Source organism: Ammodytes marinus, assembly GCF_949987685.1.
Source record: "Ammodytes marinus genome assembly, chromosome: 21".
NCBI classification, from domain to species: domain Eukaryota; kingdom Metazoa; phylum Chordata; class Actinopteri; order Uranoscopiformes; family Ammodytidae; genus Ammodytes; species Ammodytes marinus.
In genome coordinates, this window is record NC_137225.1 from 12,097,540 (window position 1) to 12,114,550 (window position 17,011).

At 42.8% G+C, this 17,011-nt stretch overlaps 1 protein-coding gene across 1 annotated transcript; it reads left to right on the plus strand.

Moving 5' to 3' along the window:
* The first annotated feature begins 663 nt into the window (after positions 1–663).
* slc22a17 (solute carrier family 22 member 17) lies at positions 664–16,567 on the plus strand. Its single transcript, XM_080050144.1, has 10 exons — positions 664–1,072; positions 2,750–3,341; positions 7,132–7,235; positions 9,374–9,528; positions 9,683–9,848; positions 10,504–10,628; positions 11,585–11,690; positions 11,810–12,033; positions 12,773–12,884; positions 14,390–16,567. Exons 2-10 carry the CDS (start codon positions 2,859–2,861, stop codon positions 14,664–14,666), a joined length of 1,752 nt encoding a protein of 583 aa, XP_079906270.1. The 5' UTR covers positions 664–1,072; positions 2,750–2,858; the 3' UTR covers positions 14,667–16,567.
* The last annotated feature ends 444 nt before the right edge of the window (positions 16,568–17,011 follow it).

Genomic DNA, 17,011 nt, shown 5'->3' on the forward strand with positions numbered 1-17,011 from the left:
CGTCTGTATAATTATGGTAGCATAATTTGTTCTTATTCATAATCTGAGCTAGTGGGAGCATGTAGATGTTAAACAGAAGAGGCCCAAGAATGGAACCTTGGGGAACCCCGCAGTCAATTGTTCGCTTGGATGTGAAATTGCCTATTGACACATAGTATTCTCTGTCCTTTAAGTAGGATTCAAACCAGCTTAGCACAGTTCCAGAAAGTCCAACCCAGTTTGCAAGGCGATCTAGTAATATGTTGTGGTCAACTGTGTCTCAAAACCAGGGGCGATCAAGCTTTTTCTGTAGCAGCACCTTTCTTTATATGTCCATGAGCAGCACCGATCCTTTGGAACAGCTTAAGCTTATCTTAATTTTAAACAATATCTTAATATTGGCCTTCAATAACACATTAAAATAGTCAACGTGTCAACCTTTGGAAAAGTCAATGAATAACCTAGGCCTAATTCAAAAAAAGGAGTCTAGTGTTGAGTGACTCATCAGCTTATCATACACAATCTCTGACAGCAGCGAGACGAGAGGTGACGTCGCTCTGACGATGTTTGCCGACCTTTGCCGAAGTGTCCCGCCGCCGGCGGAGCAGCTCGCCCCGTAAACTGGCTTCTCCCAATGCAGCTTTCCTCCACCCGCTCTTTGTCCGCGGGCGGGACTGACTGACGACGTGTTTCCCTTTAAGAATATGACGGACATAATTATGACCTATTTCAGTATTTCGTGTGATGTCGACAGGCATGAACTTGGACTTAACAACAACGTTACATAGCAGCGACCGTAGGAGCAAGCAGTATAGCATCCCCCCGCCCGGAGTCTCCTCTTGAAGGTGGTTGTGTCAGCAGAGCTCTGGACTAGCAGTCCGGTATCCTTGTCTGTGTCAGGGGGCAGCGCCGGTGTGTGTCAGAGGCTTCAGCACCAGCACAGCTTCAGGACAGACATGTCTTCAGACAAAGCAGACAGGCGTCGCGAGGAGATACGGTGAATGCAGTGAAACCCCTCCTCAATGCTTTGGACGTTTGGAATAGGCATCGACCAGTAGCCACCTGGCTCACACTTCACAACATTTTGAAAGGGGTAAGTTACTGTAGCTAGGCCTAGTTTAGGGTTTGTGACGTTGTGATAGCAGCTGTGTTTTTAGCCGGGGCAGGTGCGGTGTGAGTCTTATTGTCAGTCAGTCCCGAACTGAGAAGGCTACGGAAACCTGGCCCAGCTGCTCCCCCCCCCCCACACACACTGCAATTACATTCCCCTCATAGCCTACTGCTGCTCTGTTTTTTTGAGTGTCCTCGCACTTCCTCAGAGGCCAGGCAGCCCCTTCGTGTTACATTCCCTCCACGTCCCTGGCTTTCCCCACCTCGTGTACAACAGCTCTTATGTAACCTTGTGTATGGGATTCCTATTGCAAGACTTCCTGGCCCTGTGCAAGGAAAACGCTGCGACGCTAGTTAAACAGAGGAGCCCCATGTGCACCGAGAGAGAGAGGAGGAAAAGCACAGGCTGTTCACATTCCAGCCCCTCAAACCACCGGGAACGTACTGGGAGCAGCCTGTGAACACCAAGCATTTCACTTTTTTTTATGTCACCCTGTAGGCTACCTGTCAGCCTTTTAATGCACGTTAGTGCATGCCTATGTGTTTTCTATTGGACTGGTTTAATATTTTTCTCTATTTTGAATTTGAATCACAGGTGACATCTAAATTGCCTTCTCCTCAGTCTTAGTAGCCTTAAACTAATTTAGTGTTTCAACACCTAGTCTGGAGAACCTTCTGTCTTGTTTGACAGAAGGTTCAGAGATAAGTGGGTCTGAAGAAGGCCTTCCACTCCCCATAATCTCCTTTATCAATGAATTGTTTGGTCTATTACATTTGGTGAAAACCGTAAAAAAATGCACAGCGCAGTTTCCTACAGTTTGTGTTGTCATCTTGCTTGTTGTATCCGAACAACAGTCCAAAAGTCAAAGCAGCAAATCCCTGGCTAAAACAAGCAAATGTTTGGTATTTTTTGCTTGTAAAGTGGTATAGTATATAGTTTGTGACTATATATATTTTCAGATCTTTTTTTGTCACATCTGAATCTGATCTCATTTTCAAACCCAAGCGTACAGGTGGGATCTCGTAATACTTGCACTGAGTTTACTCTCAGCGTCGCCTCGCTTCAACAGGTCTGGATTCAGAGTTTTTTTCACTTGGCATATTCTAAACGGTGTAGTGACCCACAGTGTCCCCTCTTGCCCTGGATCTGTTTTGGACAAAATGCAGTGTTTACTGTGTTACAATATCTGTTTCAGCAGGGAACAACCACATGGTCGAAGATTTGATGAAGTCATGCCGTAACGTAGTGTGGTGTAAATACTGTGTCATAACAGTAAGGTCAAAGATGTTCAATTGAGTTGGTCTTAAACAAGTGTAATTGCATATATTTGAGCATTTGAACAGTCTCTAAATACATAGGCCTATGTATTTCCTGTATTTCTCTATAATAAAGGCACAGTCAAAAGAACAATGTTCTCACTCCAATTCATTGAATTTTTTACAGAAGACTTATTGACTTGTCATGCCTCATAGCAGAAACAGCAAAGGAGATGTCAGGACCCTGAATGAAGTACCTAAATGAAACTTCAGGCATTATTCCTTTTTATCATCCACACATGTCCACATGCCAAATTAAGTACTCATGATGAACCATTCCAGTTCTGTTTACTTCAGTCCTGTGTAATACAAAATAATACCTTGCACTTCTTTCCCCCCACAGAGCCCTCCCACACCTCTTCCCCCTCTGCATCAGGGACTGACTATCTCGACAGCCCCCCTTATCCCCCCCACACTCACCTCCTCCCTTAACTCCCCCCGTGCCATAAACGATGACTTCCCCAGACTCTCCTCCGCTGCTGCTGTCCCCGTCCCCGTGCCCGGCTCCCCCTCCATCCCTCCCCTCCTCTCCGGTGCCCTCCTCCCCGGCCCCTTCGTCCTCATGCTCGCTGCCTGCGCCGCCCTCTCTGCCTCCCACGGGCGAGGTGATGGTGCTGGCTCTGGGCCGGAAGAAGCAGAGGGTGCTGATCGCGCTCACCATCCTGCCCAACCTCTTCCTGGCCTTCCTGCTCTCTTCTGACCCCCTGGTCACTCTCTCCCCTCCCCACCACTGTCGCCTGCCGGGGCCCTCACCGACGCCCGGAGAGCTGCTCAACGCCTCGCTGCCCTGGGAGAAAGGGGAGAGGCCCAGGGATGGTGGTGGCCTGTCCCAGTGCAAGCAGTACGCCAACGGCAGCCAGTCGGCGGTGGTGGACTGCCAGGCCGGCTGGGACTACAACGTCACGGAAGGGTTGAGGAACAACATTGTTACAGAGGTAAAAAGCTTCCCAGCCTAGGATCCTCTTTTAATTATGGTCCCGGGGTCATCTTCATTGTTTTGGCTTCCTGTGGGAATGCTGCCTTTTGTGTTTGGAAATAGTCTTAAAGGCGCACTATGCAGTTGATAGGGAGGGGGATTTCTTTACATTTGCAGAGCCTGCAGTTAGTTTACAAAACATACTTACTAATTTAATTATTTTGAGGTACCTAGAACCAAACATTAGACTAAAATATGTTTGTAAACAAAATGGTGGGCCCTGCTGCTGTATAAACAGTGAAACAGTAACTTTTAATGAATGTGTGTAGTGCCTACCCTTTGATCTATTCATATGAGACTGCTGTCATTGGTTAATCCCAGAACGGTAGGACAATATTGTTACATACACACCACTGCTAACAATAGAACTACTAAGAATTAAACACAATTACGTAGATAAACAAGGTTACGTATAGTGTTTCTCGTTCGCTGTTCTGGTATTTTTCTCTTTTTTGTATCTTATTGCATTATATATCCAGCTGTAGTAAAACTGCACCGATGTTCCAAAGTGTGACAAAGAAGGAATCTCCTCATCTCTACTCGAGTCTAGTGGCTCGGGGCTACATTAGCTACTTGCTAGCATAACACACCATTTGCATTGTGGGTTTTGACAATGAAGAAGAATAAACAAAGACGTCGTTAATGAGACTTCCATCCAGTGTTGAGAAGAGTGCTTTGGAGCCAGGTTTGTGGACGGAGGTGTGTGCTCTTCCCACGTCTCTATCAGTGTGGAAGTGAAATGGCCAAAAGAGAGGGAGAAAGGGAGAGAGATATCAGAAATATGTGAGAAATGTCTGACTTGTCAGAGGTCAGAGTGTCACAAACATAGGAATGGTCTCTTTGAATGCGTGGCTCGTGGGTACCTCCGTGTACCACCACTGTTTACAAAGTTGGGATTGGGGAACTTGGGACACAATGAAGCATTCTCTAACCTACCCACTGTATATAAACAGCAGACAGGCAGGTTGAAGATACAGTGGAAAAGGGAATATTTTATGACTATGATCTTAAGGTTGACTTTAAATTGCATTAAGTCTCCCTACAAAACAGCAGGAACCTCTTAAGGTTTCAAAAAATGAACCCTTTATCAACAATAACAGGTAAATAGTTGTTTTCCTCTAATGCTTGTAAATACACAGTCCATGTGTAGTGTGAGGAGAGAATAATCATCTATTCTGGTTGCTGGTGTTGCTTGTGTTTCCTGCATCATGTGTTTGCATTGTGATAACAGACAGCCAATAGTGAAACCAGCAGCAGATCAACTTTGAGTTGGCGCATTAATGTGTCACTCTGTACACGCCTCGACAATTTGACTTGCATGACGATGAGTGTTTGAGATCATGGGTTAAAACAGAGTGTCATGGATTAACAGTCAGAATGTTGAAATGCTCTTGTTAGTGTCTATTACAGAGCCTCCCAGTTTTCCCCTCAGGCTGGTCTCTCTGCGGCCCCTGTGTCTTCTTTCATTTCTGTGCCTACTCATGTGGGAACCACACCCAGCCCTCCAGTCCGTGTTAATAGGGACGTACGCCGGTAAACCCCACCCCACATTACTGCAGTGAGCTGAGGATACATAAACACTAAGACTAGTGCCAAGGGAGACATTTAGCACAGGGCATACAGTGAGTAGCATTCTTACAGTCTCCCTCATCCATCAGTTAATATCAGCAGTGATGGTCAAGCAAACCGACTCTTATGGCTAAGAAGTATTTTTTGCATTTGTCATGACTCATGATGATGTATTTATCTGGTGCTGCTCTGCTTTGCTGAGCTGGCAGTGTGGTGAGCAGGAAGCATCAAGGCCTTTGATCAGCTTTGTCTCCACCACTAATCAATAATAATACTGCGTGACTTCTCATGTCTATGCTGTGGATCTGTGGGCTGATAAACACACAATAATTGGTTTGTTACGGTTTTTCCCTCCATGCTGTCATTAGGGTTGGGCAGTATGACGACAAGATTTCACGAGATGATGCAAATTTGTTCCAAATGTGTTGTTGTCATACGGTAGTAGCTTTATATTGGATGTTTCTATGTTTATCAGGCCCCAGGTGGCAAATATAAATAAAATATAAATCAAAACTTAGCACTGCTTAATGGCAGTATTCCTCTTTTATGTGAGTTTTGCATCAATATAATTAAGTACCTTGATCTCATTTGGCAAATCAACTGGTTCCCAATAGTTATTTTCCATTAAATTAACTGCATCATCATTTATGTAAAATTGTACACATCACAATCAAATGACCGGAAGTCAGATGGGTACAAATGGGAAGTAGTAGCAGGTTTCAGTCCGTCTTGGAGGAACATGCCTGATCGCTGACTCGGCCTCATTCCCCAAACCAGTCTGGGGAGTTCACAAACTGGTTTGTGTGCATTTTCCCTCCCACCTTTGTCCAAAACATTCCAGTCATATGAAACCTACGGGTTGCTATGATGCCCTTTACCCTGCTATTGTGCGCTATTGTGGCTTTGTGCCTCAGATGATATAATGTGACAGGCTTTTTATGTTTCCTCTACCAATTATGCGAGGACCTTTTTTTTCTTCTTTCTTTTTATCACAGGGCCTCTGCTCCAGATCATTAAAATCATTTTGCTCTCAACGGCCAGCAGTGGACAGCGACATTAGCACAGCTCTGCTGTTAATGAAAACCAGTTGTTTGGCTTAATGTGATTAAAACTCAGACGTCAGAGCCGATATCTGTTTTTATTTGTAACTGATGTGCTGACTTTTAATGTTGAAGCACTATTATGTAGCCATTAGTTTTTTAACGCTCATAGCAAATGCATATAGTTTTCTTTTTGGTGTAAAACTACTGCTGCCTACTGTGTATACCACTGCTGCCAGTAGTGCTAATAATAACAGATATACACCCACTTTCTTCTGACTGTCACGACCACACACCTCTTCCTGTGTTTGTTTTATGAGTCCAATGGATCCTGGAGGCTTTGTACTGTGTCATTCTGTCAGCCTGTAATCTTTCTTTTTTATTCCGGGTCTGGTTACACCTGGCTGGGACACAATTATTTATGAATGAGCAGAAATAATCTACATGCAAATGCCACTGAATACTTTATCAAGGTTTTATCAGAACCAGCAACGTTATTTTGTGTCGTAAATTAAGCTGGGCTACCTTTTGAATCTAAGTAGTTTATATAGCCGAAAGCACATTTCTTCATGAGTGAGTCCAGCTAACATTCAGTGTGGATGGAGTTATACATTTTGTTTAAAGGCTTTAAACCATGCAGAGAGGAGGGCATTATCTAGTAACTCCAATGCAAAGAGCTCCCCTTTGTCTTGTTGTTGTTGTCTAAACTAGACACATAGTACATCCGAAGTAAGCCTTCACAGCCAAATGTAAATGAGGTCTTCGGAAAATTAACCAGTTGGCCATATAATCTACTTTTTATTCATCGTTTTAGGATTAGAGATAATATTCAATCTTAATTATAAAACTCTTGATTAACAGTCAAATGTAAATGAATGAAGTCTTTCTCAATATAAGCATAGACATCACATAAAAACATCTAATCTCATCTATTTAAGTTTGCACAAGTTGTGCATACAGTTTAAGTCATTCACAACTAACAGGCGTTAACATTTTCTCCAAGGCATCCGTTGCTCCTGATGTGTGGTGACACCTGTTTCTCTCCTCTAACTTGCACATTGTTATTGTGAACAGATGATAACTGACTCTCTCTCTCTCTCTCTCTCTCTCTCTCTCTTCCTCTCTGTCTGTGCTGTCCAGTGGGATCTGGTGTGTGCTCAGTACTGGCTGGTGCCCGTGGAGGAGGTGTGTTTCATCCTGGGCATTCTTACAGGCTGCCTCGGCCTTGGCTACGCCGCCGACAGGTATTGCATGCACAATACACGCACACACACGCACACACACACACACACACACACACACACACACACACACACACACACACACACACACACACACACACACACACACACACACACACACACACACACACACACACACACACACACACACACACACACACACACACACACACACACACACACACACACACACACACACACACACACACACCAGTGTCTCTTGTGTGTTGGGAGACAGCCAAATTGGTTAAGACAGTGGACTGCGAGAAAGTTCTGTTAATAGGTCACTGTGTCAACTTGAAAAGTTTTTTGGGCTGTTGTCATAGCATCCTACGAACAATTTATGTAACACAAGACACACACACACACACACTCACGCACACTCACGCACAACTAACTATATAACTAGATAATACAATACAACACAAGTCCATCTGCCCGCTGACCTATGTGTTGTTAATTCACTTTGTTCCTGATTCTGCAATCTTTACTTTGCAGTTTCACTACCCTACAACCCATTTATACAGCTCACAGAGTCCTGAACACTTAAACACACAAAGCTCAAGCAGCAGCCTTTAATGTGAATGTTGAAATGAAATTAGCGATGGATTTACTCTGCCCTCTGTGAGCCTCAAGCTGAAAAGAGGAGATTAGCATGAATCTGCCACTTGCAGTAAGAAGTGTTTTGAGGCTGAAATGATGCTGAACAAATGCATTGCGGTGTAAACCAATGATTACAACTATTAAAGTTGATATTGGAGAATTTGAGCCTTTTCTCCTTTTGTACGGTTTATTTGACATATAGTAGATCTTGGATATTGTGCCCAGCAGTCTGCATCAGGAGCACCCAGAGGACCTCAGACAATTGACATAATGGATCCAGCCTGTGTCTGCTGTGCAGTCGGATTGGAAATCCCACATAGGGGGATGCTGCAGTTTTTTGGGGGAATTGCAAAGGAGATGATTAAACTTGAAACAGCCTTCGTTAATTTGCCGACCAGCTAAGCATAACATTTGTTTGTTAACACTAGCGAGTGAATGCTTTCTCATGGAAACGTGCGGGGAAGAAAAAGGAACTAATCTGTAGGTTGGAAATAAAACTGCTGCGCATACAGTATATGCAGCCAGAGCCGGCCCAAGCCTTCAGGGGGCCCTAAGCGAAATATGATTAGGGGGCCCCTCTCCAATGTTAGCGCTGCTGAAATTATAGATCTTTGCTAAATTAAATATTATGGAGGGTCCTCTGGGTTGGGCTTGGAGCTCTTTTTCTTTTACTGGACATATTTCTCTGTAATATAATGAATGCATTTCAATTCAGTGAGAGGAACGAAGCAGAAGAACTCTGTTGTCCAGCTACTGTATCTTTTTTTCCACAGACGAGGCTGAAATAGGCTATAGACTATACACAGTGCATGGGCAACTGAGGGCAGACCCATTTCCAATTGTTTTTAAATAAACTCAATACACACTATGCATGGATGTGAACGTGACATGATCAGATAATTTCGGATTACCTCCCAGATGAACTGATTACATTTTTAGGCTATTAATTAAGACCAAAACATTTTATTCTTTTTTGTATGTTAACTCACATTTGCATAATATGATGTTAATATCAATCACAAAAAAAAAAATAAAAATGTTTTTTTCTTTTTTTTTTTTTTTTGAGGGGGCCCCCCTGGCGGTCGGGGGCCCTAAGCGACCGCTTAGTTCGCTTATGCCTCGGGCCGGCTCTGTATGCAGCTGTAAAGTTGCTGATCATCATGTTTAGTGATCCATTGGGGTTTATAAGTCTTTGTGTTTCAGAGAAGGTTTCTTTTTTTACTTTGATTTAGATGCTATCACAGTATTCAACCGGTTGTCTGCAGGTAAATGTAATTAATCTTCAAATGTGAATTAGTTTTTTTGAGAAAACCCGGCTTTAGAATTGTGTTAACTTTGAACTTCTGAGCTTTTTGATTTTCTTAGTAAACATTGATCCATTGATTTTAAATTTCCATCCTTGTATGATAACAAAGAATGCCTGTGTTGTCTGACTCAGGAGACTATCGGTTTTCAGCATGGCTAGAATGGGAGGAACAGTAGTTTTGTTCAAAGCTCACATCTTCCAGATTGTGTAATATATCTGTGTTTCCCGGCAGACTGGGCAGATCCAAGACTCTACTGACCTCCCTGACTCTGTCTGTGGTGTTTGGGGTCCTGGTGTGTGTGTCTCCGTACCCATCCGTCTTCATCGTCATGCGTTTCTGTTTGGCGGCGGCAAGTGCGGGAGTCTACCTCACTCTGTACATCACTCGTAAGTTTTTGAAACACTTGATAGTTGATGGTCATTATTTTCCATGTGGACGATGTGATTGTTCTCCATTAAGCAGCAGCTTTGGTTATAGCGTGATTGAAGTTGTTTGGAGTTTGCTTCATTTCTGGCCTCATTCTTGATGTTTGTCTGTCAGGTCTGGAACTGTGTGAACCATCTTTGAGGCTGGTTGGGACCATGCTGGCCGGGCTGATGACAGTAGCCGGAGAGCTGCTGCTGCTGGCCGTCGCTCTGGGCTGCCAGTCCTGGAGGGGCCTTCTGGGAGCCGGCGCAGCCCCACTAACACTCTTTCTCTGTTATGGGTACGTGTGTGTGTGTGTGTGTGTGTGTGTGTGTGTGTGTATTTATCCACATGTATTTGTTTTTAAGTTTCTGTTTTTATAAAATAATTTTAAATATAATTTTTTCAGTTTTAGTCATTCATCATGAGCATTTTCTTTTCATATTGAAATATTTGTCTGTGTAGGGAGGGACAAGGGTATGAGCGTGTGTTTAGTTGTCAGAGATACTGAAGGGACAAGACAGTGAAAGAACCTGATAGTCTTCTGATAAAGTGTCTTGATCCCAACTGACTTGCTAAAAGCTTTGTTGGATTGTATTGATCTCAATCCCCTCAGAAAACATTAGGCCAACTTTGTTTAACGCCCTGGATCCCCTCAGACCACTGTTGCAACAAGATAAGCTACCTTTGCTGTTTCAAAGCCAAATTAATAAGGATTTAAGTCTGAAAACTGGCATTACATTACAGGTTTATCAATAAGGATGTAAGAAAAGCTGGATTAAGAAATAAAGAATGTTGCTACTCTACGACCCAAGTTGCTTATCCATGCTGAATGAGATCAAATGTGGGTTTCAGCAACAACATCTTAAGGGTCTAAAGCGTTTTGGTTTGTAGTTAATGGTCAGCAAAGATGATAGATTTCGCATGACTTATGTTTTGTCTTTGCTCTTCTGTAGCATTCCTGGAGTGTTTCCAGAGTCTCCTCGCTGGCTACTTCTGTCAGAAAGATCGTCAGACATGAACTCCTTCAGCGAGAGAAGAAACTCCAACAGAGATGTGAGGGACGACGAGAGCTTCACAGGTGTGTGTGTGTCTGTGTCTGTGTTCGTAGATTCTTATCATCACCCTCAAAATGACATGCTTTTTGTGTCATTGACGGGTCGAAAGGACGCTCAGCCTGCATTATTTATTGCTGTGCATTTGACAACTGTAACTATATCACACACAGCTACATACTAGGTAATCACTAGGTACATCATGATTCATGATTTATTAGAGACGCATAGTTCCTGCCTTAAAAGTTGAATTATAACAGATCATAGCGATCTGCAAATACAAGCGGGTATTGGGGTAATATGGCCACGGGAGGGAAAAGGAATTATAGAAAGAAGTTTTTTTTCTCATTATGCATTTTGAAAAAAAGACGAAGAAAAAGAATAAAGTGGAAATACAATTTAGTGAATAAAGACGAAATTTAATTTAGAGAAAAAACTGGACAGTTCAAGACTGCGGCAAAGCTGAAAATCCAGTATCAGTAACTCATAAGCAAAAAGTTATTAAAACACAAACAATACGTCTTTGCTACAACCTCACTTTTACAGAAACTAGACGTCCTCTAAGAACTAATAACTGCAGTGCACTGTATAAGATTAAAGGTATTGAATATTTTTCGCTTCAGTATTGCTCTTTATAGACGGCGCTCTCACAGCGCGCACATAAAGAAACAAATATTATTACTTTTTCAAGCTCAGAGATTTCTGCAAAAAGTAGGTTGTAGCCTATTATCTGCTTTTTGACGATAGCAAAGATGCATCGCTTGTGTTGTAATTACATTTTACTTTAGAGTTATTGATACCGGAAGTTCGAATCAGTCAACATCTTCCAAACTCTACCCTAGTCTTTACCTCTTTGTGACCCTAACCATAAGTTGAAATGCTGCAACAAAATGCTAAATCATAAAGTGTCACAGTAGAATCTATTGGTAGGAACAACATTGATTTGATCAGTGTGCTGTTTTGTCCTGTTGGCTTGCTGCAGAGCTGGATTCAGAGCCGACCCCCTCCTCGCGCCCCCACCTGTCCTTCCCTGAGCTCTTCCACAGCAGGAACATCTGGAAGAACATGTGTGTGCTCGGCTTCACCTCGTAAGTCCTCCCACACTCTTGCCATCCACTATGCAAGGCTGCAGTTTAGAATGGCTCCTCTATTTCTCTCCAGGCCCCAGGTGGCTGCTGCTGTCTCATATTTCATTCTGATTTCGCAGATTCATCTCCCACGGCATCAGTCACTGTTACAGCTCTTTCCGCGGTGACGTCAGAGGCACGGCCCCCAGCTTCTATTGGACGTACCTGCTGTCTGTGTGTGCGGGGGGCGGCGCCTGGCTGTTGCTCTGGGCGACGGTGGACAGGTTCGGCCGCCGTGGCATCCTGCTCCTCTCCATGACGATGACGGGGCTGGCCTCTTTGATCCTCTTGGGACTCATGGAGTGTAAGCTAAGGGCTTCGGTTGGCAGCAGGATATTGTTTTGGCTTTGTAAATCTAGAGTCAGATAAAGAAAAAGCCTTTTAATAGTCTGTGCCAACGGGGTGGACACGGTCCCCACTTCACCTCCCTGAGAACCCCCCCCCCCCCCCCTGTTGCTGGAGAACCAGTGTGTGAGGTTTGTATTAGGATTAAAGGCCTTGTTTTCTTAAATCCTTACTGGAATGAAGGTCAAAGTAATTGTATTTGATACTAAGCTCAGATTTCATGTTAGATCACCTGTACACCTCTTACTTCATGTTGGGCTTGTACATTATGAAAAACAAACTGCTCATGGAAAAATTTGTTCCAGGTGTCTTTCTCTTTTTTATGTTGTGAACAAACCTCTCACTGTTTCCTCAGTCGCAGTCTCCCCCCTGTGGCCGAACATGAGTATTACTCAGTTTATGTAGGACACTGCAGTGGCAGCAAAGTCACCTGTGTCAGGTGCTGTGCTTTAATCATGCATCAAAGACTGAGGGGGACAGCAGCACTGACCTTCCTCTGAGAGGCTTCTCCCTGCTCTCTGTGTCTGCTGCTCACAGACTAAGTATTGAAACATTGCAAGGAAAAGATTAGGTTGTGTGCCTACTGCCTAGGTGTTGTTCCGATGAAAAAGACGTCATGATATATCACCGGTCACTTCATTAAGGTGATCTATAATTACCGATGCTCTTCTTCCTCTTTGCCCCCCCCCCCCCGTTAGATCTGAGCGAGACGGCCATCACTGTCTTCTCGGTGCTGGGTCTCTTCTCCTCCCAGGCCACCGCCTCTCTGTGCATCCTCTTCACTGCAGAAATCATGCCCACCGTCATCAGGTAACGCCAATACAGCAACGCTCTGCAATTGCAAAAACTAATATTTCTGCCTTTTTGTTTTGTTTTGTGAGAATATGATATAATATAGATGTGTTAAGATTTATTTTCTGTCAAAAAAACTTCCTGCTCAGCCATGATGATTCAGCACATTGAAAATGCAGTCTATGGTGAAGGTTGAGAGGAAATTTCCGTCTATCAATATGTAATGAAGAGAGGTTTTAGGACACGTAAAACAATCCCCATTAACTGGGAAAAAAAGATGATTTTTCCTTATAATGTTTTGGAAATAAAAGTATAAAATGTTGAAATTTGTACTGTTTCAAGTATCTTTAGTGCCTGAAATTCCTTATTTTTTTTTTTTGATGTATAGTTATATGAATAGTTTAGCTATTAACTTTCCTTCCGAAACGGTTTGCATAGCTTTGGTTGAGTGTGATCTTAACAAACAAGATATAAGGTGAATTAGCGAGCTTTAGAGGGCAGAGGCTGTTTACCCAGTATCCAGTCTGTGCTAAGCTAAACTAACTGTTTCCTGGCTATGGTTTCATATCAGACAAACATGTAAGCTGTCTAAATCTTTTTTCATCTAACTCTTGGAATAAAAATTCCCATTTTCCAAAATGCTGAACTGTTGTTCCTTTAAAAGAAATAAACCTTAATTATTTTTTTGGATACATATTGAACAGAGCAACAGTAAGCAAATGTAGCAGCTTAAACATTGTAACTCTTTTTAAACACATTTTAAAAAACCATTAAAATAGGATGTGATCCAAAAACTTAAATACAACAATCAAATTAATAAGAGTTATGTCATTCACGGAACTGAATTAGAAGAATCGAATCCTAACATATACAGTGGCTTGCAAACGTATTTATACCCCTTGAACTTTTCCACATCTTGTTACAACCATAAACGTAAATGTATTTTATTGGGGTTTTATGTGATGGACCAACATCAAGGGGCTCACAATTGTTAAGTGGAATGAAAATGATTCATGGGGGGGCGTCCTTAGCTCAGTTGGTAGGGCGTCCCCCCCGGGCCAGGCCCAGCAGCAGACCCGGGTTCGATTCCCGCCCGTGGTCGTTCTCTGCATGTCACTCCCCTCTCTGCCCCATTTCACCTCTGTCTCTTAACACTATCAATAAAGCATGAAAAATGCCAAAAAAAATCTTAAAAAAAAAAGAAAATTATTCATGGTTTAAAATTGTTCTTATAAATATAAAACTGAAAAGTTTGGCGTGCAAAAGTCCCCCTGAGTCAATACTTTGTTGAACCACCTTTCGCTGCAATTACAGCTGCAAGTCTTTTGGGGTATATCTCTACCAGCTTTGAAAAATTGAGACATTGGCGTTGGCGTGTCACATAAAATTCCCAATAAAATAAATGTATGTGTGTGGTTGTAACATGACAAAATGTGGAAAAGTTCAAGGGGTGTGAATAATTTTGCAAACCACTGTACACTGTATGTGGAAAACTTCAAATCTGAAGTTTTGTGTGTCCACAGGGGCACTGGTGTGGGTGCAGTGCTGGCCCTGGGCTGCGTGGGCCGCCTCAGCTCACCGCTCATGGACCTGAGGAACCACTATGGCTACTTCCTGCACCACGTGGTCTACTCCTCTCTGGCCCTGCTGGCCGTGCTGTCCATCCTGCTGCTGCCCGAGAGCAAGAGGAAGCCGCTGCCCCAGACGCTGGCCGACGGGGAGCAGTACAGGCGCCCCCCGCTGGGCAGGAGGAGGAGGGACAATGTGCCACTGCTGGCCACCCCCAACCCAGAGACCTAAGTAGGGAGGGACTGTGGCCATATCTCACTTTGCAACCAAGACATTTACACAAATCATGTTCATGCAGACGTACAGATCAACAGAGCAACATAGAGAGACTGGATGGAGAGCAAAGGGCTGCACAGATGGAAGGACGATAATGAACGTGATGCAACACACTAAGTTTCCTAACATATCATCTTCTAGTCATTCCAAACGCGGGCGGTTTGGTTGAGCTGCCATTTTCCTTCATCTTTCTATTCCCTGCCATTCAGGTGTGTGTAGATATGACACACAATGTGCACCTTTAGGCACACACACATGGGACATCTTCATCTTTAATTCCGTTGCCTCTGGGTGGTCCCCCACCATGTGACACACTAGCAGACGCTGCTGCACGCAGTCCTCCAGTGTGCTCGTCATAGAGCTTTTAGCTGCTTAATACTGAAGCTCCAGACCACATGTGGCTTGGAGAGTTGTTGCATATTATTCCCTAGCTTTTGTCCTGACTTGCATAGAACGTTTTTTGTCGTGTTTTCTGTGTAGGACAACAAAATAAGTGCTTGGAGGTGTGCAAGTCAGTTTTGTATACTTACCTTTGACCGTGTTAAAACTCTCCAATTTGACACTCTAAGCAGGGATTGACCACAGTTCTCAGACATATGCTGTAAGAGAGGTGTGGGTGTGAAATGCCTTGTAAATACTGTAGACTCTAGATTTAATTTCTTTAACTTCTTGGGGCATCTGAGTTTTGTTAAGGCAGACCCCTTAGCTGGAAACTGTACAGAACAGTTCACTATGCAGTGGCAAAGTGGTGTAGAGCACTTTGAAACTTTCTTTTTAAAGATGATGTTGGATCATTTGACCAAAGTCTTCAAATCAAAAAGACAGTCTTTTGAACATAAATCCAATATTATCAATATTGGGCTAAAATCAAAACAAAAGGAGGCCCACAAGAAGAGAGTTTTCCAAATTGTGAAAATTCCGTTATTGAATCTGGCCTGGAGCCAGCAATATGTATGTCTTATTTATGTTGTTATTAAGCATAATCAGTAAATTATCCAGAGCATTTTTAAGTATTAAAATTAATATTAAATTAAATTGGGTTGAGATGAGGCGGCATGGAATAAGCGTTCCATTTTCGGATGTCTCTGATCAAGTCACAGTGAAGCTGTTCACTGTCACAACATTCCTCTGCATGTTTGGAAGCACTGAAGGGCTTGTTTTTTTCTGTATTCAGAAGCTTAGTTACTCAATACCTCTCTAGAATAGACGGGTACGAACAAACTACAGTACAAGATGTAAAACCAGGCACATATATTTTTTATCAGGGCTTAAACGTGGACGTTTTTAAAGAGGTTGTCTGTTATTTTTCCTGAATGTTTATCGAGGCTGGAAAAAGGGGCCCGATGACGTATGCTCTGTGAGGTTTGGATGGGAGCTGAAGAGGGCCCCAGTTCCAAATGAACCCCCCTGACTCCACAACTGCGCAGCAAGGATTTTATTTTTTATTTTGATTGTGTTAGCTGATGCCATGAAGCATACAGCACAAGTTGAATTATGATAGAGAATTACCTAAGCATGTCTGTTCTTGTGCTTTAATGCTTAAAAAAAAAAAAAAAAAAAAAAAAAAAAAAGAAAAACAGCGTATGCTTGTGTGCTCGGGTAATTCTTTTTCTCAAGCTTTCTTGGGTGCGTGATATTAAGAGGAACAGGGTGTTGTTTAATTTGGTTGAGTCTTTAACTAAATCACCTCTGCTGATGGCTTCTTCCTCCGTCAGCCTTTTGGTAGATTTTATTTCCTCTGTATGTTGCACTTACACACTGATGATTATTATCACTGATTAACTTGACTCGAGTAGTATTATGTCTGACAACACTGATGGTCTGTTCAATGATGAGTGTGATGCAGTTAACTATGTAGCCCGATTTAATGTCAAATAAAACTGGTTAAAAAAAACAAGACGTGGGCCTTTCTTTGTTACAATAATACAAACTGAAAAATTTGATTAGATTCAACTTTATTGTCATTGAACAATTAAGGTCAACCAGTAGGGGAGAACGGGGTAATTTGTCACATGGGTTGGATGTCACATTCGTTATATCTCGCCACCAGAGCGTGCTAGCTCGGAAATGTTGATATAAAAAAGGTCCAGAATTGGGATCAGAGGTCACATACATAGACTTCCTTGGAGTTAGACTGCTGCATTTCAGGTGAGAGGATGTTTTGTGTTTTTCATGTCAAATTCAAAATATTTTGCTTCTCAGTATTTTTCTTCTAGGCTTTTACACAATGGGTTTATAACAAAACACTTGTTACCCTCAGAAAGTGTGAAGGGTAAACTATAGTTTAGATTGTGGTTAGC

Bases quoted from the DNA above. Each gene is read 5' to 3' on its own strand.
- slc22a17 (XM_080050144.1), top strand. From the start codon at position 2,859: ATGACTTCCCCAGACTCTCCTCCGCTGCTGCTGTCCCCGTCCCCGTGC. The intron at 3,342-7,131 runs GTAAAAAGCTTC...TGTGCTGTCCAG, and splicing joins GGAACAACATTGTTACAGAG to TGGGATCTGGTGTGTGCTCA. The intron at 9,529-9,682 runs GTAAGTTTTTGA...TTTGTCTGTCAG, and splicing joins CCTCACTCTGTACATCACTC to GTCTGGAACTGTGTGAACCA.